This window comes from Uranotaenia lowii, chromosome 3 (genome assembly GCF_029784155.1).
Source record: "Uranotaenia lowii strain MFRU-FL chromosome 3, ASM2978415v1, whole genome shotgun sequence".
NCBI lineage: Eukaryota > Metazoa > Arthropoda > Insecta > Diptera > Culicidae > Uranotaenia > Uranotaenia lowii.
The window spans coordinates 24,745,097-24,772,131 of NC_073693.1; the positions used below are offsets into that span (position 1 = coordinate 24,745,097).

The 27,035-nt window shown below is 31.1% G+C and overlaps 1 protein-coding gene across 4 annotated transcripts; it reads left to right on the forward strand.

Moving 5' to 3' along the window:
- The first annotated feature begins 5,995 nt into the window (after positions 1 to 5,995).
- Positions 5,996 to 27,035, forward strand: LOC129756832 (protein rogdi). 4 transcript variants are annotated; one of them, XM_055753861.1, is made up of 5 exons: positions 5,996 to 6,322; positions 14,594 to 15,017; positions 16,690 to 16,896; positions 16,960 to 17,448; positions 25,101 to 27,035. In XM_055753861.1, exons 1-5 carry the CDS (start codon positions 6,312 to 6,314, stop codon positions 25,167 to 25,169), a joined length of 1,200 nt encoding a protein of 399 aa, XP_055609836.1. In that variant the 5' UTR covers positions 5,996 to 6,311; the 3' UTR covers positions 25,170 to 27,035. The 4 variants fall into 4 exon arrangements, with proteins under 4 accessions (XP_055609836.1, XP_055609837.1, XP_055609838.1 ...); XM_055753862.1 differs by having other exon boundaries at positions 5,997 to 6,322; positions 14,597 to 15,017; XM_055753863.1 differs by lacking the exon at positions 5,996 to 6,322 and adding an exon at positions 14,388 to 14,525.

Consider the following 27,035-nt stretch of genomic DNA (forward strand, 5'->3'; position numbering starts at 1 on the left):
GCCAACCAGTGTAAGATGTAATCTTTCTTCAATTCCAGATGCACAAATTTTACGTGGCAGTACAGAAAAACACCATATTGACTAGATGCTCTCGAAGATGGATTCCGAAATACACAGGAAAAAACCGCTAAATCATGAGATCGCACCACATCCGATGCAATACGGCTTAGGATTATCCTAAAACAGCTTTTTATAACACATTTTCAACAATTCCACTCCTTTAACGAACAAAATATTTTAACTTTCCGGACGGAGAAAAAAAACGCGTGCGCTTCCATCAAATCAACGCCTACTCAATCGCCGCGAGATGGAGTTAACATTCAGATTTAGAAAAAATCAGAATCTCGGTTTTCGATGATAATCCACACTAAAGTTTAAATGAGAAGTTGAAAATCACAAACAATTCAAATTAATGGGCTTCATATTGAAGACTACAGAATATTAAAATTAAATGTTGTTTTGTCACGAAAGGCTCTCTCCTCAGTCCGCAAGAGCATATGGACTACCAAAAGAGATATTTGGAGGCGAGCTTCAACATTTTCTTCTTCTTAAATTTGTCGTCCACATCGAACTTGCTCTTGCCGGTGAAAAACTCCAAACCCGGAATAAGCTTTAAATCGGCTTTTATATACGTTTCGTCGTCCATCACACTGCAGCCATATTTTGTCAGCATCTTTCCGTAGAGCTTCCGTGTCCAAGTTTTAGCCGTCGATTTTTGCCGCTCATCGCGGTTTGGGAAGTTCTGTACCTTGTATGTATGTAGTCCAGCTCTCTTCTTTGCATTCTGGACGTAGCTCTGCGACATGTCGATCTTTTTAACCAAATCACGGCTTGAGACGTTGGGATTTGCTTTAATCATCCGCTTCACCTTTCCCTTTGTCTTTGGTTCCGGTTTTCTTCCAGCTCCTTTGCCGCCGTCAACCGCTCCTGGAACCGCTTCACAATCTGGAGACGGTTAAATGATGAATGTTCAACATTTTTCCCAACTGCCGGAGCGACAGGTCAGGAAATTCCAGGTGTTTGGAAAGAATTAGTTCTCTCGACTTGCGTTAATTCACCTCCGTTTTCTTTGAATCGAAAAACACGGCTTCGAGTTTGACAGCATATAAACAATACACTTCAATGAGAAAGTGTGCAAAATTTGGTTGATTTTTAACCCAATGGTTAAAAGTTATGTTTTGTTGAATGTGTCCCAAAAGTTACGTGAGAAAATTTGTGTTCAACAAGGATTTCATATTAAGGAAATTTTCAATTTTTTGAAAAATTCTCCTTTCAAAGTTCAAATTCAAACAAAACATCTAATCTTTTTTTTCTAAATTATTTTGAGACAATATAAAAATAATTCAATCAGCTTTACAATACAAAGAAACTACTTTCGGACAATTTTCAGGATTCTTCTAGATAATTTTAAGAACATTATGAACAACATACTTCTTAAAGATAAACTTTTAATTTTCCTTGATGAACATATTCTGGCGATTTCTGAAATATTTTCAGATAACTTTCAACCAATTTTTACACTATTATTGGACAATTTTTAGCTTACTGTCTTCAAGACCATGTATAGTTATTTTTCAGACCAACTCGCAAAACTTTGGGTTGCTTTTAAAACAGTTGATCAATCATTTTCAAAAACAATTTAAAAAATTTCAATACAAGCTTGAATTTTAAATACAAGTAACGGATCTCATCCACCATCTACCTCACTTCAAGCGTATTCTTCACTTTATCTGAAAACCGAGGATGGAAATACAAACTGTCATTTTCCTTCTGCTCGTTGCGGTAATTAAACTTGAAGTCGCGAAAACCCAGTAAACAATAACCAGAAGCGAAATAAATATATTTGCGGCCGGCAGCGTTGTGGCGTGGCGTATGTCATAAACTAAACGCCCCAGCTCAGCTGCCGAACGAAAGAAACTATTGCTCTGTTATATTTTTTGTGTTTTTTTTCTCGAAGGCCTGAAAGGATAATCCATCTGCGTGGGAGTGTTTAGTTTGCCACCTTGCCAAAGATTTAAAGCTAACTAGATGTGCTGTGTTGAATGAATGAAGAAAATCTGACTCATTTACAGTTGCTGTTTGAAATAACGATCAATAATTTTCAATTTTATTGATGGGGAATTGTTTTGTGGCTAACGAAACAAAAAAGTATTATTGATTTATTTTCAAAATAATATTATCTTTCAATAACAAAAATGGAAAAAATGACAAAAATGACATAACTGACAGAAAAAACCAAAAAATTAGAAAATTGAAAATAAGTGACAAAAATGATAAAACTGACGAAACTGACAAAAATGACAAAAATGACAAAAATGACAAAAATGACAAAAATGACAAAAATGACAAAAATGACAAAAATGACAAAAATGACAAAAATGACAAAAATGACAAAAATGACAAAAATGACAAAAATGACAAAAATGACAAAAATGACAAAAATGACAAAAATGACAAAAATGATAAAACTGACGAAACTGACAAAAATGACAAAAATGACAAAAATGACAAAAATGACAAAAATGACAAAAATGACAAAAATGACAAAAATGACAAAAATGACAAAAATGACAAAAATGACAAAAATGACAAAAATGACAAAAATGACAAAAATGACAAAAATGACAAAAATGACAAAAATGACAAAAATGACAAAAATGACAAAAATGACAAAAATGACAAAAATGACAAAAATGACAAAAAAGACAAAAAAGACAAAAATGACAAAAATGACAAAAATGACAAAAATGACAAAAATGACAAAAATGACAAAAATGACAAAAATGACAAAAATGACAAAAATGACAAAAATGACAAAAATGACAAAAATGACAAAAATGACAAAAATGACAAAAATGACAAAAATGACAAAAATGACAAAAATGACAAAAATGACAAAAATGACAAAAATGACAAAAATGACAAAAATGACAAAAATGACAAAAATGACAAAAATGACAAAAATGACAAAAATGACAAAAATGACAAAAATGACAAAAATGACAAAAATGACAAAAATGACAAAAATGACAAAAATGACAAAAATGACAAAAATGACAAAAATGACAAAAATGACAAAAATGACAAAAATGACAAAAATGACAAAAATGACAAAAATGACAAAAATGACAAAAATGACAAAAATGACAAAAATGACAAAAATAACAAAAATGACAAAAATGACAAAAATGACAAAAATGACAAAAATGACAAAAATGACAAAAATGACAAAAATGACAAAAATGACAAAAATGACAAAAATGACAAAAATGACAAAAATGACAAAAATGACAAAAATGACAAAAATGACAAAAATGACAAAAATGACAAAAATGACAAAAATGACAAAAATGACAAAAATGACAAAAATGACAAAAATGACAAAAATGACAAAAATGACAAAAATGACAAAAATGACAAAAATGACAAAAATGACAAAAATGACAAAAATGACAAAAATGACAAAAATGACAAAAATGACAAAAATGACAAAAATGACAAAAATGACAAAAATGACAAAAATGACAAAAATGACAAAAATGACAAAAATGACAAAAATGACAAAAATGACAAAAATGACAAAAATGACAAAAATGACAAAAATGACAAAAATGACAAAAATGACAAAAATGACAAAAATGACAAAAATGACAAAAATGACAAAAATGACAAAAATGACAAAAATGACAAAAATGACAAAAATGACAAAAATGACAAAAATGACAAAAATGACAAAAATGACAAAAATGACAAAAATGACAAAAATGACAAAAATGACAAAAATGACAAAAATGACAAAAATGACAAAAATGACAAAAATGACAAAAATGACAAAAATGACAAAAATGACAAAAATGACAAAAATGACAAAAATGACAAAAATGACAAAAATGACAAAAATGACAAAAATGACAAAAATGACAAAAATGACAAAAATGACAAAAATGACAAAAATGACAAAAATGACAAAAATGACAAAAATGACAAAAATGACAAAAATGACAAAAATGACAAAAATGACAAAAATGACAAAATGACAAAAATGACAAAAATGAGAATAATGACAAAAATGACAAAAATGACAAAAATGACAAAAATGACAAGAATGACAAGAATGGTAAAAATGACAAAAATGACAAAAATGACAAAAATGGAAAATTGGCCCATAAATGGAACAAGTGTTACACACAAATGACTCAAAAAATGCTTAAAAATGACACAAAAATGTCGCAGAAATGACACAAATGGACGAAAAAGTTACACACAAAATTCTTTAATTTGTCTCAAAAATTGCCCAGAAATGACACTGAAATTTCTAAAAAGTTTCTAAAAGTTCACATTAAAGTGACACAAAAATGACATAAAATTTATACAAAAATGACAAAATTGACATACAAATATAAGAAAAAAATGATTAAAAATGACAAAACGTCGTCTCATTTCAAAGGGAAAAATGCAAGTTTCTCTCTTAAGAACACAGCTATAGCTGTGTAGCAAGTGTTTACAGCGATCAAACATGATTATTAAACCGACACTCTAAAAAACTGACTTGGAGGTTAAATTTTAATGACTTTCAAATGGCAGTGCTATGGTTCTAACTTTTTGTGAATCACCATTGGACGGGTAAGTCTAAACTAGACAAAACGCTTGTCGTTGGTCGTTAAAGACTTTTTTTTTGAAGATTTTTCATCGTTGTGAAGGGAGCATTTAAAAAAACAGATCCTGTTTTGATCAGCGCTTGTTGACCGCGAAAATGACACTGAAGTGGACTTTTATCTGTTATCATTGAACCAGCCCCCAGAAAACCAATCGGGAACAAAACAGAACAACGTCATCATCTTTATGATAGTAAATATTTACGAAAATAAGATGGAAGGGAGCAAAAACACTCGACTACAAAAATAGTACGCATGTTATTTATCGAGCGCAAAAACGATTTAAGTGGGAAAGAATTGCTTCTTTTACATTCTCGATCATTCTTGCTTGGGGTGAAATGTTAATATTTTGAGCCACTTGATTGATGTTGATCTGTCTTTCAGGAGTTTTTTTTCTCCGCAAACCATTGAAAAGAAATGCAATAAAATGTCTTTGGGGACTTATTAAAAATAAAAAAAAACCTCAAAGAAGCTTAGCGCCGGATAATCTTGGCTGTGGATTTCGAAGCCAAAAGATACTAAATAAATACACACAACAAAACTTTTAATCGGTTTGCGCTAAGCGACTTAGTCACATGTTCCACCATCTGTTGTGCCACCAACAACAGCCAGACGGGAAATTACACTCACATCAGGCAGATCATCTGAGTACTGAGGCGCAACTTGAGGCGTCGTGCGCCTCGGGGCATCGAATTGTAATTTTGTTGTAGACGTTATCAATTTAAGTGACTACCTAGTAGAATGGGCGTCGATGTCACCCGGCAGCGGAGAGAAAACGAAATACACAAATGCTGCTGATTGGAAACGTCTATCTTATTATTGTGAGACATGTCATGACGAATTCTCGGGTATCGGTTCCAGAACTTGGAATGGAATTCTATTTTTATTTACTTTAAATTGATGAAGATACCTCAACTGATTTTGAAAATTTCTATCGAATGATGTAGATGGATTTGAGTCCTGAAAAGAATTCAGGAAATCAACTACAATACAAGTTATTAAAAAAAAATAAAAACCGAATTTTGGAAATGAAATGCGTCTGTTACCCTAAAAAATCAAACACAGAAGCGTTTTAAATTCAAAAACCTTTACAGCCATAAAAAAAATCATCGGACACAATTGGGAATGAATTGATGAATGCACACGCGTATTTATTAGTATTTTTCCAGTTGTAGACGTCCGATGAAACATGCTCGCTCATCTTATCAACGTCTAAGTCACGTCGATGTCTTACGGTCTTAAGGTTCTTGAGAGATACCCACTGATACTGATACTGATACACCAAAAGGCGCTTCGAAGTCGCGAAAAATCACCCGCGTCCATCCTATCTTGTCCAAGTCCAGTCCAGTGCAGTCCAGTGTTCGTTATCGTTCGAATCGGGTCGGTATCGAATCGGAAACAGAAGTTAAGCCGTTTTTTTTTTTATAAATTTCGAATCATTGAGTCAACTCGTCTGTTGATTGGATCAATTAGCGCGATATTCGACAAAACGTTTTTTGTCAGTCTAATGGATGGTTAGAAAGTGTTTCCCTGAAAACGACGAGTTGTGTCGAAAACTTTCAACCGAATCTTTTGTTGTGATTCCCAAAATTTGTGAGCCAAGCCGTTTTCAACATTCATCAGTGAAATCCAGCCAGACAAAACCCCAAAGGAAAAATGCTCAAATTGTAAGTTATTCACCGTACAGACGATACGGGATTAAGTAATATCATATGATCTACAACTGACGTACGTGCGCCACATCGAAAATCGCTTCCTATTGATGATGGTGGGGTAAACATGTGCGACGCGACGAGAAATTGATAAGGAGACTCGCTCTGTCTCTTATTATTTTGTGTGCTATCGATTGGAAAAGATGAGATGCAGTTGAACCAGAAATAAGTTATTGTTCCACTTTTGGAATTGCAGCCAATAATAATTTTGAGCTCGGTTAATTTTCTTCAACAAAATTATTTTCAATTTGAAAGTTTAACAAGCCAAAATACAAAACTTTAAAAAAATATCCAACATAAATTAAAAAACACAATTTTTAAAAAAATTCTTAAATTCAACAATTCTTATAAAAATTCACAAAAATCAAAGAAATTCAAAAAATTACTAAAATTTCGAGAATTTACAAAAAATTTCATAACAAAAAAACGTACAAAAATTTTCAAAAATAAACAAAAAGTTTAAAAAATTGACAAAAATTTACAAAAACTTACAAGAATTTACAAAAACTTACAAGAATTTAGAAATATTCACAAAAATTAACATGAATTTCCAAAAATTTCCAAAAATTTACAAAAATCTACAAAAATTTACAAAAATAGACAAAAATTCACTAAAATCTACAAAATTCACAAAGATTTACAAAAATTTCAAAATTTACAAAAATTTTAAAAAAATTTCAAAAATTTACAAAATGTTCAAAATAAAAAAAAAATAACAAAAATTTATAAAAATTTCAAAAATAAACAAAAATTAACAAAAACTTACAACGATTTAAAACGATTACAAAGATTTACAAAAATTTACAAAAATTACAAAAGTTTACAAAAATTTACAAAAAATAAACAAAAATTTACCAAAATTAACAAAAATTAACAAAAATTTACAAAAATTTACAAAAATTTACAAAAATTTACAAAAATTTACAAAAATTTACAAAAATTTACAAAAATTTACAAAAATTTACAAAAATTTACAAAAATTTACAAAAATTTACAAAAATTTACAAAAATTTACAAAAATTTACAAAAATTTACAAAAATTTACAAAAATTTACAAAAATTTACAAAAATTTACAAAAATTTACAAAAATTTACAAAAATTTACAAAAATTTACAAAAATTTACAAAAATTTACAAAAATTTACAAAAATTTACAAAAACTTACAAAAATTTACAAAAATTTACAAAAATTTACAAAAAATTACAAAATTTTACAAAAATTTACAAAAATTTACAAAAATTTACAAAAATTTACAAAAATTTACAAAAATTTGAAAAAAATTACAAAAATTTAAAAAAATTAACAAAAATTTTAAAAAAATTATAGAAATTAACACAAATTTACAAAAATTTACAAAAATTTACAAAAATGTACAAATATTTACAAAAATTCACAAAAATTTACAAAAATTTACAAAAATTTACAAAAATTTACAAAAATTTACAAAAATTTACAAAAATTTACAAAAATTTACAAAAACTTACAACAATTTACAAAAATTTACAAAAATTTACAAAAATTAACAAAAATTTACAAATTTAAAAAAAATTACAAAAATTTACAAATATTGACAAAAATTACAAAAATTTACAAAAGCTTACAAGAATATACAAAAATTTACAAAAATTTACAAGAATTAACAAAACCTTACAAAAGTTTACAAAAAATTAAAAAGTTTACAAAAAATAACACAAATTTACAAAAATTTACAAAAATTTACAAAAACTTACAAAAATTTACAAAAATTTACAAAAATTTACAAAAATTTACAAAAATTTCAAAAATTTCAAAAATTTACAAAAATTTACAAAAATTTACAAAAATTTACAAAAATTTACAAAAATTTACAAAAAATTACAAAAAATTACGAAAATTTACAAAAATTTACAAAAATTTACAAAAATTTACAAAAATTTACAAGAATTTACAAAAATTTACAAAAATTTACAAAAATTTACAAAAATTTACAAAAATTTACAAAATTTACAAAATTTTACAAAAATTTACAAAAATTAACAAAAATGTACAAAAATGTACAAAAATTTACAAAAATTTACAAAAATTTACAAAAATTTACAAAAATTGACAAAAATTTACAAAAATTTACAAAAATTTACAAAAACTTACCAAAATTTACATAAATTAACAAAAATTTACAAAAATTTACAAGAATTAACAAAACCTTACAAAAGTTTACAAAAAATTAAAAAATTTACAAAAAATAACACAAATTTACGAAAATTAACAAAAAAAAACACAAATTTACAAAAATTTACAAAAATTTACAAAAATTAACTAAAATTAACAAAAATTTACAAAAATTTACAAAAAATTACAAAAACTTCCAAAAATTTACAAAAATTTACAAAAATTTACAAAAATTAAAAAAAAAATTTACAAAAATTTACAAAAATTTACAAACATTTACAAAAATTTACAAAAATTTACAAAAATTTACAAAAATTTACAAAAATTTACAGAAATTTACAAAAATTTACAAAAATTTACAAAAATTTACAAAAATTTACAAAAATTTACAAAAATTTACAAAAATTTACAAAAATTTACAAAAATTACAAAAATTTACAAAAATTTACAAAAATTTACAAAAATTTACAAAAATTTACAAAAATTTACAAAAATTTACAAAAATTTACAAAAATTTACAAGAATTTACAAAAATTCACAAAAATTTACAAAAATTTACAAAAATTTACAAAAATTTACAAAAATTACAAAAATTTACAAAAATTTACAAAAATTTACAAAAATTTACAAAAATTTACAAAAATTTACAAAAATTTAAAAAAATTTACAAAAATTTACAAAAATTAAAAAAATTTACAAAAATTTACAAAAATTTACAAAAATTTACAAAAATTTACAAAAATTTACAAAAATTTACAAAAATTTACAAAAATTTACAAAAATTTACAAAAATTTACAAAAATTTACAAAAATTTACAAAAATTTACAAAAATTTACAAAAATTTACAAAAATTTACAAAAATTTACAAAAATTTACAAAAAATTACAAAAATTTACAAAAATTTTCAAAAATTTACAAAAATTTACAAAAATTTACAAAAATTTACAAAAATTTACAAAAATTTACAAAAATTTACAAAAATTTACAAAAATTTACAAAAATTTACAAAAATTTACAAAAACTTACAAAAATTTACAAAAATTTACAAAAATTTACAAAAATTTACAAAAATTTACAAAAATTTACAAAAATTTACAAAAATTTACAAAAATTTACAAAAATTTACAAAAATTTACAAAAATTTACAAAAATTTACAGAAATTTACAAAAATTTACAACCATTTATTTATTAAAATTTACAAAAATTTACAAACATTTACAAAAATTTACAAAAATTTACAAAAATTTACAAAAATTTACAAAAATTTACAAAAATTTACAAAAATTTACAAAAATTTACAAAAATTTACAAAAATTTACAAAAATTTACAAAAATTTACAAAAATTTACAAAAATTTACAAAAATTTACAAAAATTTACAAAAATTTACAAAAATTTACAAAAATTTACAAAAATTTACAAAAATTTACAAAAATTTACAAAAATTTACAAAAATTTACAAAAATTTACAAAAATTTACAAAAATTTACAAAAATTTACAAACATTTACAAAAATTTACAACAATTCAAAAAAATTTACAAAAATTCACAAAATTTAACAAAAATTTACAAAAATTTTAAAATTTACAAAAATTTACAAAAATTTACAAAAATTTATGAAAGTTTATAAAAATTCACAAAAATTTACAAAAATTTTCAAAAATTTTCAAAGAATCACATAAATTTATAAATCTTACAAAAATTTGCAAAGGTTTACAAAAATCTATATTAACTTACACAGATTTTGCAAAAATGTACGAAAGTTGTGTTTTCAAAAATTTACAGAAATTTATTTAAATTCGCCAACATTTACAAAAAATTTACAAAATTTTCGAAAATTTACAAAAATTAAAAAAAAAACTACATAAATTTACATTAATTAACAAAAATTAACAATATTCTATAAATTTAAAAAAATCTACAAAAACGTACAAAAATAAACAAAAATTTACAAAAGTTTACAAAATTTTTATAAAATTTTATAAGCATTTTTAAAAATTTATAAAAAATTTCAAAAATCTACAAAAATTAACAAAAATACATCAAAAACGTTTACAAAAACTTACCTATTCCTTCAAAAACTTAAAAAATATATAATATTTACAAAAATATACGAAAGTTTAAAAAAATTTACGAAAGTCTGCAAAATTTTTCAAACATTTACAAAAATTTACAAAAAAAATATAAAAAAACAAACATTTACAAAATTTTACGAAAATTTACAAACGTATCCGAAATTTCACAAAAATTTACAATATGAAAAATTAAATTAATTTGAAAAAAAAATAAAAGTCTTAAAATTTGAAAAAAATTACAATAATGTAATTTAAAACAATTGACATCAATTAAAAAAAAATCAACAATCATTATTTTAAATTTTTACATAATTTCATGGTTTGGAATGGGTTTATATCTTTTGTTTTTAATGGAGCATTTTTTTTAATCAATCTTGTAGTTAGAAACGGGCATTGCTTGATCAAAATTTAGAAGGTACAATCCATCTCCGTTAAAACTTCATTTTTAATTTATTTGTTTTTTTAGTTATGATTTATCATACATTTTTTTAGCTAGATTATCGGGGAGAATTTTTCCAGGTGTATAAAATTCTGCGTACGTGACCCAAGCGTTGATTTCGTGATATACACTGAAATAATCAATCGATTGAATTTGAGATGTGGAAAACTGTATGTTAAATTTCGAATTCGAATCTAAACAAAAAATCTGTGCTTTTGCTAATTATACTCAAGGAATATTTAAATAACGTAGTGGCTCTCGAGCCATAATGGTTTTTTTTTGTGATGTCACAAAAACGAATGTATCGAAAATTTATATGCGAATGGCAGAAATTTCAAAGAAAAACATGTTTTAGAACGAAAATGAATTCCAATTTCATTTTGATTGTGTTGTAAGACCTCTATTTTACTATGTTATGAAATTTTCTGGGCCTTTGAAAATTGCATTATGTTTTTTCTCATTTTAATAATGAACGCAATGTCATCTTGAAGCCAAAACGTTCAAAAACGAAGATAAAATCTACTTTAAAAAGTTCTAGCTGGTAGTTATTGAGTGTTCAACTGATTGTCATGATTTTTATCCAATCGGTTTACCATGTTCAATTCTTATGTAGACCAATGAACACCAATTGATTATTGTTAACTCGATTTACTAATATTCGAATAAATAATTGTGTTGTTTTTTGATAACTTTTTTGTAATAAGGATCTTAAACTGCACTGACTTGATCATTTTCATAGAAGACTTTGAACTAATTTTAAAATTTTGCAAATTTGAAAATCCACCATTTTTTCGAACTTCGATGGTCTATTTCATACAAAAATTACTCGAAAATCCAACTTTTTTCGTACCAATCTTGAAGAGCAAGAATCCTTCTAGAAAAACAGATATTAAAAGTGGAACATTTCCAGCAAATTCTTCAAATTATCAAAGAAAAAGGCAAATTTCCTAGTAAATAAACAGATTTTCCGTGATTGTGACGTCGCAATTTGTACTTATACTAAAGCAGGGCTGCCTCGACACTACCTTCTTTAAATATTCCCTGAATTATACTGCAAATTTCCAAAGCTAATATTTCTAGTTTTCAGTAAAGAAGTATTGAATAAATTCTTCAGAAAACTTTGCTCAAATCGTCATTGAAATTGGATTTGTCATTTTTTTAACTTATCAATTTTGATAATTTACTTTATTTTTTTTAAATTCAGATAGCTTTGCAATTTTTGTCTATTTTGTATATATACTTAATTAGTTTTGGAAATTTTTATTTGCAATTTTACATTTAAAAACTATTTTAATTTAAGTAACGTTCTTCATTTCTGTTTATCATCGTTAATGTTAATTATGTTTTTTTTATCAATTTTTGTATCATTTTCTATTTCTATTTCAAAACTTAAATTTTTTTAATAGGATCAATTTGATTATTTTGAAAATTCAAAACAGTGTGTATATTTTTAATCGTTGTCAAATTTAATTTAATTTTGTTTTATATGTTTATTGTGTTTATTTTGTGAATATAAAGTTTAGGAGTCATTTCTTTACTGTTGTGGTTTTTTCTGTTTAATACGTCTGATATCATACGTCTTATATCATACATCTGATATCATATCATATGTCATATGTCTGGATTATTCATATTAGAAACTGAAAGTTTTTCATTGAACAATTTAGCATATTTCATCAAACTGAAAACAATATTGTTTTACAGATTTTGTTTGGTTCCGGCATGAAATTATTTTTATCTTACATGATTACAAGTCTTTTCAAAAACTGCTCAGTTTTTATGACGAAAAGTAAAAACATGCTGCAGCAAATTTTTATTTGCCTCACCAAGGTAAACACTGGTGGACTTCTGAATAGAAAAATGAAACAATGACAGCAGTTAGAGAGAAAGTTGTGGAGAATTATAGCACTGACTATACTGACTGGACAACGATTTAATTTTTTGGATAATTTTTCCAACATTTCGCAATATCGATTCCAGAGTGCGCATCGATCGATTTGAAGAAATGCTATCCCAGTTAGAAAGTGCCACTCAACTTTCTAAAAAAATAGGCAATTCAGACGGGCTAAAAAGGTACATTTTTCCAACAGGGAATTTGTATCGAAAAAATGGTGGGTTCGCCACCTGGCGTCGGTATTGCGAACCTGCTGAAGTTGACGCAAAAAATTAGCCAGAACTTGATCGAATTTTTGTTCTAAGTGTCCTATCAGTGATTATAGGTTGCCTCAGTAGACTGAGTCGATTTGGGGTCATTTTCGAATTTCTCAAACCCTGGGGTCTCAAAAGCTTCGTTTTGGTCCAAAACTCATCTATGATTTTTTGCAGAATTTTTAAATAACGTTTACATGAGTAAATTTGGACTTTTAGGTTTGTATGGGAAAATTGAATATTTTGTATTGAAAAATCAACATCATTTTTGTTTCTTCTATGCAACCGAGCCAGCTGTTGGATTTTGTGCAAATTTATAAAATTCCTTAAGGAAATTTTCCGCTTAACAACTTTGTCGAAGACTGTAAATTCGTATCTTATTAGACAAAAAAGTTATTAGCTGTTCAACAGAGGTATGTCTTTTGGCATTGATAAACAATAAATTCAACAGACACCACTGTTGTGTGCCTTGCGAGGTATTGCATGACTACTTTTCATGCAGTTCTTCGCGGGGCACAAGCAGTGGTGTCATTTGAATTTATTGTTTATCAATGCCAAAAGACATACCCCTGTTAAACAGCTAATAACTTTCTTGTCTAGTAAGATACGAATTTACGGTCTTCGACAAAGTTGTTCAGCGGAAAATTTCCTTTGAAGAATTTATAAATTGGCACAAAAGCCATTAGCAGGCTCGGTTGCACAGAAGAAACAAAAATGATGTTGATTTTTCAGTACAAAATATTCAATTTTCCCATACAAACCTAAAAGTCCAAATTTACTCATGTAAACGTTACGTAAAAATTCTGCAAAAAAATCATGGATGAGTTTTGGACCAAAATGAAACTTTTGAGACCCCAGGGTTTGAGATATTCGAAAATGACCCCAAATCGACTCAGTCTATTGCCTCAGCTAATGGACGAAAATGCTAATAGATGGCATCGTTGAATACAAAATTTTGGGAATCAATCTACTAAATCGAAGTAGTTGAAAGATTCCTTTGAAAAACTTTTTTTTTCCTTTCCTTTTTTATGTTTAAATTTATTAAATTTATCAATAAAAAAAACTTAAGAATTTAGGACGTAAAAAAATCTTTTGTGTTTCAAAAATATTACGATCACTTCGTTCAGTGTAGCAAACGCTTGGAACGCGTTCAGAGTCGTATTGTTGACACGACAAAAGCGGAGAAAACAAACGGATGAAAAAGAAAAATCAAAACATTCGCACTTTTTGCAGTCAGATTTTCATCATTTCCCATCGATAGCAGACGCAAAGCAAGTCGCAGTGATTAGTACGTGTTCTCGAAATCATTTGAAGGTTTTTTTTCGCAAAACTAGCCGTAAGCCTTCGTAAGCAGGAATTTTCACGTGATTGTAAGTTTGTTATTTGTGTTTTTTTTCCTTCGATTCCAATCTAGCAGCGGACCGAATTGGTTCTCGAAACCACACTCCCGTAAGAAATCCGGATCCGGCTCGACGAAGGCAGGAACCTCGGTCAGTTTTGCCGATCCGGAACAGCAACCCCCGAAGAAGCTTTCCCGGAAGGCGAGGAAGAAACCTCTTTTGGTTTCTGGAGGACAACAACAGTTTCAGCAGCAGCAACCATCCCCAGAAAGTCCACGGTACTTCCAGCACCAGGTTTCCTGGGCTAGCGAATCGTTGGCCAGCGAAGACCTATTTTCGGGATCGGTGGGGGAACATAGTAATATTTTCTCCAGGCAGAGCAGCGTCCGACAGAGTGGGACAAGTGCCGGCAGTCACAGCAGGAGGGCTTTTTATCCGCCACCGAGACGTCCAACCAAGAACATGGTTGATACGGAGAAGGAAGAGGCAATTAACTTGGTAAGTGGCGCACTTTCGAAACGTTATTTTCGGAAACATTGGGATTGGGTTGATGGATGTTTGAAGGAGTTTGAATGGGGGGACGCAATGAGAAAGGAGCAGCGCCGAATGTCCTTGAGCAGCCCTCTTATGATGGACTGTTTTTAGGTTGAGGACGATGTACTTTTCTTGCTGTTTTTGCTGTTTGTTATGTCGTTGTTGTTGGTTTTGATATTGTTGCTGTTATCAAACGCTATCAACAACAGTGATTAATAATTGAATAGATTTCAAGATATGAATTATTTATAAGGCATTTACTTTGTTGGCCAAACATTATAGCAGAGTCATCACGTTGCTCATGAAGATGTATTGATACACATTACTCTAAGTTCTTTTTACGTGGTTTGATTTTGTTCAGTTATTCTGATAAGCGGCTACTTTTAACACGGTTTTCTGTCATCATGACACAGTTCTCGAAAATCAACACGCTTTTTAGCGAAAGTATTCCAAATCCTATACGCTAACGGTGGATTTTATTTGTTTATTTTTTTTTTTAATATCAGCATTATAATTTTTGTCAACTTTTTGTTTCTAGAAAAAAAAAATTCAAAATTGTCATATTTTTCAAAACAAGCTTGATTTTTTAAATTGGCAAAATTTTCAAAGTTATCGAAACAGTTCAAATAATTTGAATTATTGTCAAAAATTCAAAATTGATAGAATGTTAAAAACTGACGAATTGCACAAAAGTCAATTGGAAAAAATGTTTAAAATGAAAAAAAAAGGCCGAATTTGACGAAATTTTTGAAATTATTGTTACTTTTAAAAATTATTTAAATTTTAGATTTTGTTTAAATTATCAAATTGTACAAAAAAAAATCCAAATTGTCAAATTTTCATATTTTTCAGAATCAACAACATTAATCAATTGTCAATCATTGACCAAATTTACTAAATTTAACAAATAAAAAAAAAATGTTAAGTTGACAAAATTTGACAAATTTATGAATTTGACAATATCAAAAAAAAAAAAAAATAATAATTTTTTTTAAATTGCCTAAAAAGGTATTCAAAATAAAATTGTGAAAATTAATGTCTCAATTCTCCAAATTTTCAAAATTGTCGAAATTTTGTTCAAATTGTCATAATGGTCAAAATTTACAAAATTGTAAAATTTACAAAATTTATAAAATTGTCAAAAAAGTCGAAATTTTCACAAATCTTAACATTGTCAATTTTTTTTAATGGTCAATATTGTCAAATAAGTTAAAAAAGGTGCTTGCTAACATTTTTAAAATTAAAAATTTTTAATCAAAAATGGTAAAATTTTCATCTGTAAAAATTTTAAAAGTTTTCAAAATTGTCGTATTTTGTGAAATTTACAAAATAATTGAAAATTGACAACATATCCAAAACTGTTAAAGCTGTCAAATTGTATAAGCTTTTAACACTATTTCGTCAATTATTTTTCAGTTTCAGTTCAGTTTCGTCAATTTTGGTAATTCAGCCGATTTGAATTAATTTCACCAGTTGTTGTTGTAATTTTATCATTATTCTCTTAAAATGCAATTTTTCCAAAACATTTCGACCCCTAATTTTTTAACTGCCTCAGCATCAGCAATCAAAAATAAAGCAAACATCCTAATTCAATTGCGTTAATTGTTTTCCATTTCCTTTCCCCTTTCTCGCACAGCAAGTGGAGTTTGAATGGGTGCTGCACGAAGAAGTTCACTCGGTATTAAAGCAATTACATGCCATCCTGGTGGAATGTTGCCACCGCTTTCCGGTTCCCCTTTACCATGGGCACGAGGAGAAAAAGCAGGATAAATTTATCCTAACCGCCGCACCGGAGCAGTTGAAATGTGTCGTTACGTTAACCGGAGATAGCATTACCCATGCTGTGAGCATATGACCACAATTTCTAAATAGAAGCTATTCAAACAAAAATATCTCTGCTTTTTAGGATATTAACTTCAAGGTCCAGCGGCAACAACAGCAAACGCAGCGGACCAGTATCACCCAGGACTACCCGTGGAAGATCCAGCAGGTCCAAGATGCCGCCAACCATCTGCAGCAGGCCATCAACCACATCGAAAATGTGGACAGTTCGTACCATTTCAAAACATCCGACGAGGTGTTGCACATTCTGGGGAACATTTTGGGTGCGCTGCAGCGGGGTCGCACTTCGCTCGTCGTTCCGCGGAAGAAACCCATCGACGAACTGATGAAGAGCAGGAATATGAAAGCCCTTTCGCCGAACCTGCCAGAAGATTTGGCCATCAGTTTCTATATTCAGAGTCATAAGCTGATTTTCGTGGCTTACCAGCTGACCAACTTCCAGGGTACCATGAAGTTTGATTCCTGCCAGGCGGAATGTTCGGTGCCATGGTTGAACGAGGTGTTGGTGTTGTTCACGGTGGCGCTGCAGCTGTGTCAGCAACTGAAGGATAAGGTGAGTGTTTGAAGAAATCACCGTTCAGATGCACTTCAGCAATAAGCTGCTGAATAATGTATGTATGTATGTTGGTTATCCACCATGGGTGCAGGGATTCACCGTAGTTTCTGCCTAAATATGTGCTCACATGCATTCTTAGATTATTAAGTTCGACAAATCTCCAATGCAACGCGTACACCATACCCGGACCACATGGCTTCGTATGGAATGTTATGGAGTGAATGTATTGTGTTGACCGGGAATCAAACCCAGTGCGCCTGACATACCAAAACCAGACTCGCGCCAGCCTATCCGCTAGACTAAGGTTGCCAGAATTTTTTCCACTCCCATCCGGGCCTAGCAATTCCGGGCATTTTTCCAAAAAAACCTGGCAAAATCCGGGCATGGATTACAATTTTTCAAATCCAAAAACCGGGCAAAAACCGGGCAAAATTTAGATTTAATTATACATAAGAGCAAAGAAAAAATGGAAAAAAAATTGAAATTATTATTTTATTAATGTAATTGCAGACTTCCAAAAACTTGTTGGAACACTTAAATATTTAAAGGTTTATAAAGGTAAAACAGCGAAATTATTTGAAACAACCGTTGAAAATTTCCATACCGTTAATCGATTTTGCCGAAACTTACTCAAAAATTTTGATTTTTTTTTTGGTTTCTTTGTGAAAATTGTGAAAAAATCCGGGCAATATCCGGACTTTTTTCACGATATCCGGGCAACCGGGCCGGACCGGACTTTCTCGAAATTTTGCATCAAATATCCGGGCAAACCCGGATAAAACCGGGCAATCTGGCAAGCTTACGCTAGACCACATCGGTGCTCTTTCAGCAGTCAGCTGCTGAATAATGTCATAAAACATGTCGAAGAAATTGTGGTTGGTTCGATGAAACTTTTCCTTAAAAGCTATAGTTAGATCTTAGCGATCGATTTTCTATTCAACATAGAAATAAGCTACATATTTTGGTTCGAAATTTTTATGTCCTAAAGCTTGCTTCATTTAGAATTGAAACAAAAACAATTGCCTGTATTTAAGTTATTTATTATTGGATTCCAGATCTTTTTGAAGCATTTTCTTCATACATAAAAAATACAGATAAAATCATTTTTCACGGTTTCGAAAGAATTCTCGATTTTTTCCTGAAACATAGCTCATTAGGCTAGCGTCTCGATTTCCTTCGGAGTTCGAAATTAAAACAAGACGATATAACTCTCAGAAACCAACAGCCACTGATTTTAATCAGGATCAAATCCCACTTTGTGCTTAAGGACAATAAATATTTCTTAGCAAAATTGCCTAGTTCAACTTAACAGCACTTAAGTTGCTGAGCTCAAGTCGCTTAAAACCCGGACTTTCTTCCCAGGGGTGGGCTTCCAAAGAAAACTTAACAAAATGCGGTTGGCTAAATGAGGGAAGTTCGTATAAGTACGCACTTAGTCGTCGTGGTAATAGCCGTAGTTTTCCGTATCATAAAAGACCAATCACGATGCTTTAAAAAACTTCACAAAACTTGCTAAAATGCAACTTACTGGTGAAATCGTCCTTACACCCGCAGCTACCGCCAGAGAACTTTCCGGACTGGGGTTGGCTGCCGGAACGATGAGTCATCGAATTATCGCGATCGTCGTAGATTCGAATCACTAGTTTTGCGGCGCGTAATACTCGGATTAAACGGATGCAAATTATTGAAGACAGTATAAAAACCGCCTTACAAAATTATTAAATTCGCAGCTTACTCAAAAGGACGTCTTCCAAACTCAGATATCAGATAGCTAAGAGACCCGTTTTCTAGTTTTTGGTTCCAGTAAAACTCCATTTTCTAACCTCCCAAAGGAAAGTCTACATTGGTAACTCATGATGACTGTCAGAATAACGATAAGTTATTCTGTAGTCCTTATGGGTGGAATTTCTATTTTATCGAAAATTTTCACTTCAGCACACAGTAATCCATTCTCAGTAAGACTGACATGATATATCACTGATATATCACATGACATGACATGACATGACATCACATGATATATCACGGCTTCTTTAAAAGAGGGCACTATAAATTTTACACAAGTTTGTGAAGATTTTTTGTTCGAGCTTGTACATCAGTTCATCAGTGGATATATGTTCTTATTATGATTTGGAAATACTTCGGATATTACCACTTTGCCTACTACGGCCCGTTATAAGGCGGCGCACACCTTCTTTGCTCATCGTTTTAGCTATCTTTTCTTCATCTGATTGATGTCTTTGACAACCTTTATCTTTGCCTTGAGTCTCCTCTTCATGATTGCCCAGTATTTCTGATTAAGGCGGAACTGTGGGTAGTTGGGAAGGTTAAGGTTTTTCGGAACAAACTGAACCCCTTTCTCTGCATACCATTCTTGTACGTTTTTGCTGGAATGACAGCTTGCCAAATCTGGCCAAAACATCACGGGATAGTCGTGAGATCAAATGAACGGTGAAATTAATTTTTGGAGTTCCGAAACCATTGTCTTATTTGTAACGAAAACTTTCGTTTTTTTTTGCCTTAGCTGCAAATGCCCTGCCAAATCATAAATTTTCGTGCAAATTTGTCGGCAATAACAAGTTAAAATTTGGCTGAAACATTCCCCCAAGCCATTGCCATGTAAAATTTTTAAACTGGGATTTGCCCAAAATCAGCCTTGACAGAGGTTTCATCGTCCATTAGAAGACACACGTCAAACTTGGTCAGCATCTGGTCGTATAGCTTCCGAGCACAGTCTAATTTAAGAGGTTTGGTTTAAGGAGAACAGTAAGAACACACCCTTACACTAGTCGTACAATCTATTCTAAGTGAAGCAAGCGTAACGAGAGCAGTGGATTTGGAAGCTTCAAGCCAAATTTACCTCGTACAATTACTACTATATCTACCGTCTGTAAAACCGATCACTTCAAAGGCTAGTTCAGTCAAGTTTCCACAGCCTAGTGTCCACAACATAGGCGATAGTACTCCACCTTGGGGACAGCCTTTTGTTGTTTTCACTGTCAATGATACTAGGCTGTAATTTTTCGATTGCTCAACATTTCCTGGACACACTTTATAATACTTTCATCGAATTCACGGGATACCATCGTTATTTAATTGAATTATGAGAGGCGTTATCAAACGCTCCTTCGATATCGAGAAAGGCTGCAAGAGCGATTTCCTTAAGCTCAATTGATTTTTCAACTTTTACCACTAGATTGTGTAACGCTGTTATAGGTGATTTATTAGCATGATACGCATATTATATTTTATTCAGAGGTTTATTTATCGGATAAGTTGCCTTGATGTCAGAGTCCACAAGTGTTTCCAAAATTTTGAAAAGAATTGAGGTCAAGCTTATAAGTCTGTATGCTTAAGAATTTTTATTGTTACGTTTGCTTACTTTCTGCCAACAGGTTGGAGTATGTTCTAGCATCATACTTGCCCGAAAAAGTTTGGTTAAGATTGGAACCACATCTTTGCTCACTTTTTGTATGAGCACCGGAAATATTCCATCCACCCCAGGAGACTTAAACGGTGCAAAAAAATCTAGCCCACTTAACATTCGAATTGGTAAAATGACAACTTTGAATATGAAGAGAAAATTTAGAAAAATGACATTAAATACAAAAATAACAAAAAGGACAAAAAAAAAACAAAAATGGACTTAAATACTAGTACGACATGTAACAAAAATTATCGAAATAGGCACGAACGACTAATGACGAAAAGACAAAAATGTCAGGAAAGACAAAAATGACAAAAGTTATCAATATGACAGAAATAAAAAAATACAAAATCTACAAAAATGAAAAGAGTGACAAAAATGTTCCCAGTTGTTGCCTGAGGTCGCGTTGCGTCCGATACTGATTTTAATACTAAACGTACCGGAAGCGGTCAAATGACGGTTTTTGAACTTCAAATGATGATTACGACTTATATCCATATCCAGTGCAAAGCTGATTTTAGGTGTAGAAATTGTCTCAGAAAATCCAGATTAAAAAAAAAAGTTCGAGAAGCAGCTACCTTGAAAAAGTCTTCATAAATTTTTTTTTGGTTCGTATTTCAAAAATCTAAAGATGCCAAAATGTTATAAATTGTTGAATTAGCTAATTGCCGCGATAAGTTGTTTGTTTTTATTATCGACTTTTTTCGGCGAATAAATAACAACAAAATTACTTGCCAGTTGGTCCGGACGTTTCGAGCTACTTTTTGCTTTTTACTCCTTTTCAGCGGACCTTAAATTAAATTTATTTTCTTATAATTTACCATTTTACTATACTATTTTAAACTTACTTAATCTAGCGATCGTCTATACTTTTTTACCTAAGATCAAAACATTGACAGACAAATGTAAACATAACATCAAAAGTAAACAAATAACTACAAACAGTAGTAACAGTAGCCTTAAACTTTTACCCTAAAAAATAAAAGATTGTACCGTATCAGGCCGGAAGAAATTTGAAATACTTCTTTTGTCACTCTGAGTTGGAACATCGCGAGGGGGGGCAATAAAAAATAATGCGAAAAACAAATAAATTGGAATAAATTGCACAAAAGCTTGCATGCAACAAAATTGCATACTATATCTTTCCACAAAACCTATAAATCAAGTTATTTTTTCGGGAAAAATCAATAAAATCAAGAACACACATGGTGAAAAAACTGTCATCTTCCAAAACTTGTTTTGTGGTCTTGTAATCCTTCGGATTTTGATGACTGAAATGCTTCTTTCCGCCGGTTTATATCAACAATGCTACATCGCTAACGATAATATGCGCCTTTTGGATCTTGTTTTCTCAAATAACCCTGACAATCTGGTGATATTCGAATCTCCCATCGCGATCATTCCTACTGACCGTCATGACAAGCCGTTCCACTTATGTATAGAAACCTACCTGGATCCCGTGCCAGACGAATGCATAGGAGATCTTGATTTCGATTTCAATAAATGCAATTTTGAACTGTTCGCAGCTGCTTTAGATTCAACTAGCTGGGAATTCCTCGGTGATGCTGACAACATCAATACTGCTGTTGATGCTGCTTTACTCTGTTTTGAAACGAATTGTCCCCCTGAAGCGTCCACAAAGACACCAGTTATTCAGACACGAGTGGTGGAACACTGAGCTTAGACGACTGCGAAATCAGCTACAAAAGGCCCGCAAGAATTTCATCAAGTATCGTACCGAAAACCAGAGACATCGTTTGAGCAACTTGGAACGAGACTTTAAAGCGCTGAATGAGCAGCTTTACCGCCAACATATCTTGCGCCTTCAAGAGAACCTTAAGAATGACCCCGCATCGTTTTGGAGACACTTGAAAAATAAAAAACGAAACGCAACTATTCCTGTAGATGTCAGTTTCAATGGCGTTACTTCACGTAACATAACTGAATCCACGAACATGTTCGCCGATTTTTTCCAAAGTGTCTTCAGCTCCTCCGACATTGTAGCAACAACAACTACCTAGCCTCCATACAATCCCATGACGAGAATTTACCTTTGCCTTGCCTCACGGAGCAGGAAGTATACGAGAAATTGTCCGCAGCCGATCCATCTAAAGGTCCCGGTCCAGACAACATACCTCCGACGGTTTTGAAACATTGCGCTGCATCACTAGCTGCTCCCATTTGCTGTCTTTTTAATCGTTCATTGAGAGAAAGAGTAATTCCAAGCGTCTGGCGAATTGCGGCCATCACTCCTATCTACAAATCGGGAAATACACAATGCGTCGAAAACTACCTGTTCGATCTCCAAAATTATTGAAGTGCTCATACATGGACGACTGTACGCTGCTGCCAAACCATTGATCTCCGATTCTCAGCACGGTTTCGTTAAAAAAGGTCTGTCACCACTGTCACCAATTTAATGTGTTACGTGAGCCCGTTAAGTAACAATTTCTCTGGATACCTTACCATCGTACTACTTATGGAAGAAACCATCCGATAGATAAATGTTGTTAACGTTTCAATTTAGTGTCCAATCTGTTCGATTTTAGCATGAGTAAGCGTAGTTTTAAATTAGTTTTAAGCAGATTCCCTTAGTTTTTAAGATATTAGTGACAGTGGGGTTGTGCCAAAAGAAGAAATTGATATTTGTTCCAGCCTAATTGTCTGAGAATCATATTTGAGTCACGTTATAAGATTTCCAGAGTTATAAATTTTTGAAATCGTTCGAGAAACAAGAGAATTTAATCTAAAAAGTGTCCTGCCGTTCTAAGCAAGATTGTCCCATGTGGAAAAACGTGCAAACGAGAAAAACGCGATGGAAATATCAGCTATATTTCCAACTTTTCTCTCAAACTAAAAATTCACCGACAATTTTTTCGTAGTGCACAGTTCAAGTTAACGATTTTACAATGTCTTCTGCCAAAAAAAATTACATTTCCTACAAATTAGAGCCAAAAATGCTCCGTGTGACACTTTTGCGTAGAATCAGAACGCATGCCGATGCTAGTTCTACGAAAAACTGTCACACGGCTACAATTTTTCTATCATTTTAAAAGCTTGCGTAGTTTATTTTTTCCCAAAAACTCATGCTAAACCGTAATTTGAGAAATACGTTCCTCTTTGTCAATAAAAAGATATAGTTGAGTATGGATCCTGTAAGTAGTGCCTACCGAAAAGTGTTTAGTGAAAATTTCTCTGAATTAAACACTCAAGGCTTCTCGCTCCTCCTCTGCCCTCTATTTTAGTGTTTTTTTCAGTGAATAAAGTTAAATTCAACAGTTTGAACTCATCTTAAGAAAATTTTTTGATAAAATTTGCATTTTTCAGTGTGACATTCTTGCGTAGAACTATCAACATAGAGACAACCACCTTGATGAAAATTTCGTATAAGTTCAGAACAAAGTATACTTGTTTGTGTTTTTATTCGAAAGTTAACACTAAAAGAGACCGTTTCCAGCAAAAAAGTGAAAATGACCCAAAAGTCACATGGGGCATTCTTGCTTAGAACGGCAGTGTCGGAATGTAAATTTTTCGGAACGCACTACTTTTACGATGACATTATGAAAATGTTTGTGTATCTGAAGGCTAGTCCACACTAGGAGATGCTTCGAATCGCTTGGATGAGTTTTGAAGCTTTTTAGAACCCAGGGTTTGAGAAATTCAAAAATGACCCCAAATCGACTCATACTATATTTGTTTATGCCGAGTATTGCACTAGTGTTGCACTAGTGTTGCACTAGTGTTGCACTAGTGCACCACTAGGGGCTGTCAAACTGTTTGTTTATTCGGACGGTGTTGCACTGGTTTTGACCTAGTGTTACCCTGCCATCGGGCGGTGTTGCCCCGAAAATTTTGTCAGTTTTGCGAGAGAGCGTGTGAGTGAGCGAGGTAGCAATACACTGGCGACGATTTGTGTTTGTTTTTATCGGGTACGGTGGAACACTCCACGAGTGGAGAAAACAAATACAGTATCAGTCTAGTGCTGCATCTACCATAGTTCTGCTAGAGAAATGATTTCACAATTGGTTGGAGCAAGTCTGCGGAAAGGGAACTCAATATATTTTGGTTTAAATTATTGAAATCACATACTTAACAGAAATGCGACTCATTGTTTTTGTTTTTCATACTACGGCTTCATTCCACCAAGCCTAAACCGCACATACGTACATTCATCAAAATAGGCAATAAGAAAGTTGATTATTCAATTTAATTATTGTTCCAGATTTCTGTGTTCTCCCAATACAAGGATTTCACCGTTGGCTCGCGGTCTCCGTCGGCTCTGTCCTACTGATTGGAGGCTTCCCCGGTGCAGGACACGCTACTGTCATGCCGGGCCTAAGATGAAACAACACATTTTTGACCGTACCGTCGCTGTAATGTTTCCACATTGTGTGTCCTACAGAGTTTGTCCCGTGTGCTGCGCGCGCCAATCTTATATGTTAACCTTGAACAGTAAACATTTAAAAAAGAAACAATTCTAAAGTCCGTGAATATTTTATGGAACTAACAAAAATGATTAAAAACCGGTATCTTAAGAATAAAATTCAAAGATTAACTCCTCTTGATTAGATAATTTACGCGATATAAAATAAACAAGTCAAAAGGATCCTAGGATAAGTTTCGTGGTCGGCTCCGACAGGCAGTAGATTTAGTGTCTAATGTACGACGTACACAAAATGAACAAATTAAGAGCCCCGGAGTCGACCGTTGTTGATTATATCTATAAAAATCTACTGGATGTTCGTTAGAGTAGATTTGTCGCTGAACACCGCTCTCGAAACGTCCGGCATTTGATTCGATTTCATTAGAAAAGTTTGGGTTTCTTAATCATGTGAAAAGATTTGAAGGTCTCAGAAAACGATAAATGTCCGTGGTTATGTAAAAATGTATGGAAAAGTAATCCACAGAGAAAGTACTTAAAAGCAGTAAGTAGAGTCAGTTTAGAGAATTGAGTTTGATTAATTTCATACTTGAAAAATAAATCACAGTTGATTGAAGGTATCTAAAAGCAAAAGATCTACTTGTTCAGGTGTATATAATATTTTTTCAAAAAAAAATTATCGTTTTCGATCGGTTTAGAATAAAAAATGTGCAGTGTTTCCCACATGTAAATAAGTGATGAGGAATCTCGAAGAAAAGTTTACGCAGGAAGAAAAAGGTTTAACGGATTTGGAAAACAGGCATTAATATCCTCAAGAACAAAAAATTGATTACTTATTCCAATATTAGTAGATAGTAAAAACTTAGCAGTAAGATAAAGCCAAAACTATTGGAGAACTTAATATTATTATTTCTGAAATATATATTTTGTTAATTGTATGATTTTACTTTTTTATTATTTTCATTATAAAGATTTTTTTTTAAATCCATTAAACTTGTGTGTTCTGAAGAGTCGTTGTAAAACATAACGTTGTATTTGATTTGAATTTTGTTCGAATTTATTTAACTTTTTTTAAAGTTACTCCTTTCTTTAACAAGGTTCATCTCAGTTTAAATGGACAGTGAAACAGAAAAAATATTACAAAATGTGATTACTGCACGGAATTCTTATGTAAACAAGCAAGCATAACATTAATCCGAACGTTCAATATTGGGGTTATACTAGAAAACAAAATGTTGTAAAATAATTCCTACCATGTGTGTCAATTTGGTTTTAGTTAGCTGTAAGAAATTTTAAATACCCCACTTATAATTCACAAAGGCCGTTATTGGAGTTCCCGTTGTTGTAGTAGACAGTTAGAGTGTTAAGGTACCTTAAGTATTTAATGTTGAGCAGATCAAGCTCGAGTCAACGATCGACGATAACGATGATGTTTAATTGAATAGGGAACGCCACAAAAGCCTTTGAGGTAACCTTATTATACCTGCTAAGTTTCTGATGGATTAAACATCATCGCATTTGTTAATGCGTATTTTTACGGTAAGAGCTAATATTGCTCCGTTTGAGATAATAAACCAAATTAGATTGCAAATGCTACTAACTACTATTAACCTTACTTCGTAGTCGTTCCTAACTGCTTACAAACACTGGGATTAGAAAAAAAAACTATTGAAATCTTTCTACATACTTTCATCGCTTTTGGTAGCATCGTTTCACTACTATAACCCTTAATGCAGGATGAAGAATCGACAATAAATATACCTACCCAACTAAAAA

Coding starts and splice junctions, on each gene's coding strand:
- LOC129756832 (XM_055753861.1), top strand. Junction 15,018..16,689: donor AGGAAGAGGCAATTAACTTG/GTAAGTGGCGCA, acceptor TTTCTCGCACAG/CAAGTGGAGTTTGAATGGGT. Junction 16,897..16,959: donor GAGATAGCATTACCCATGCT/GTGAGCATATGA, acceptor TCTGCTTTTTAG/GATATTAACTTCAAGGTCCA.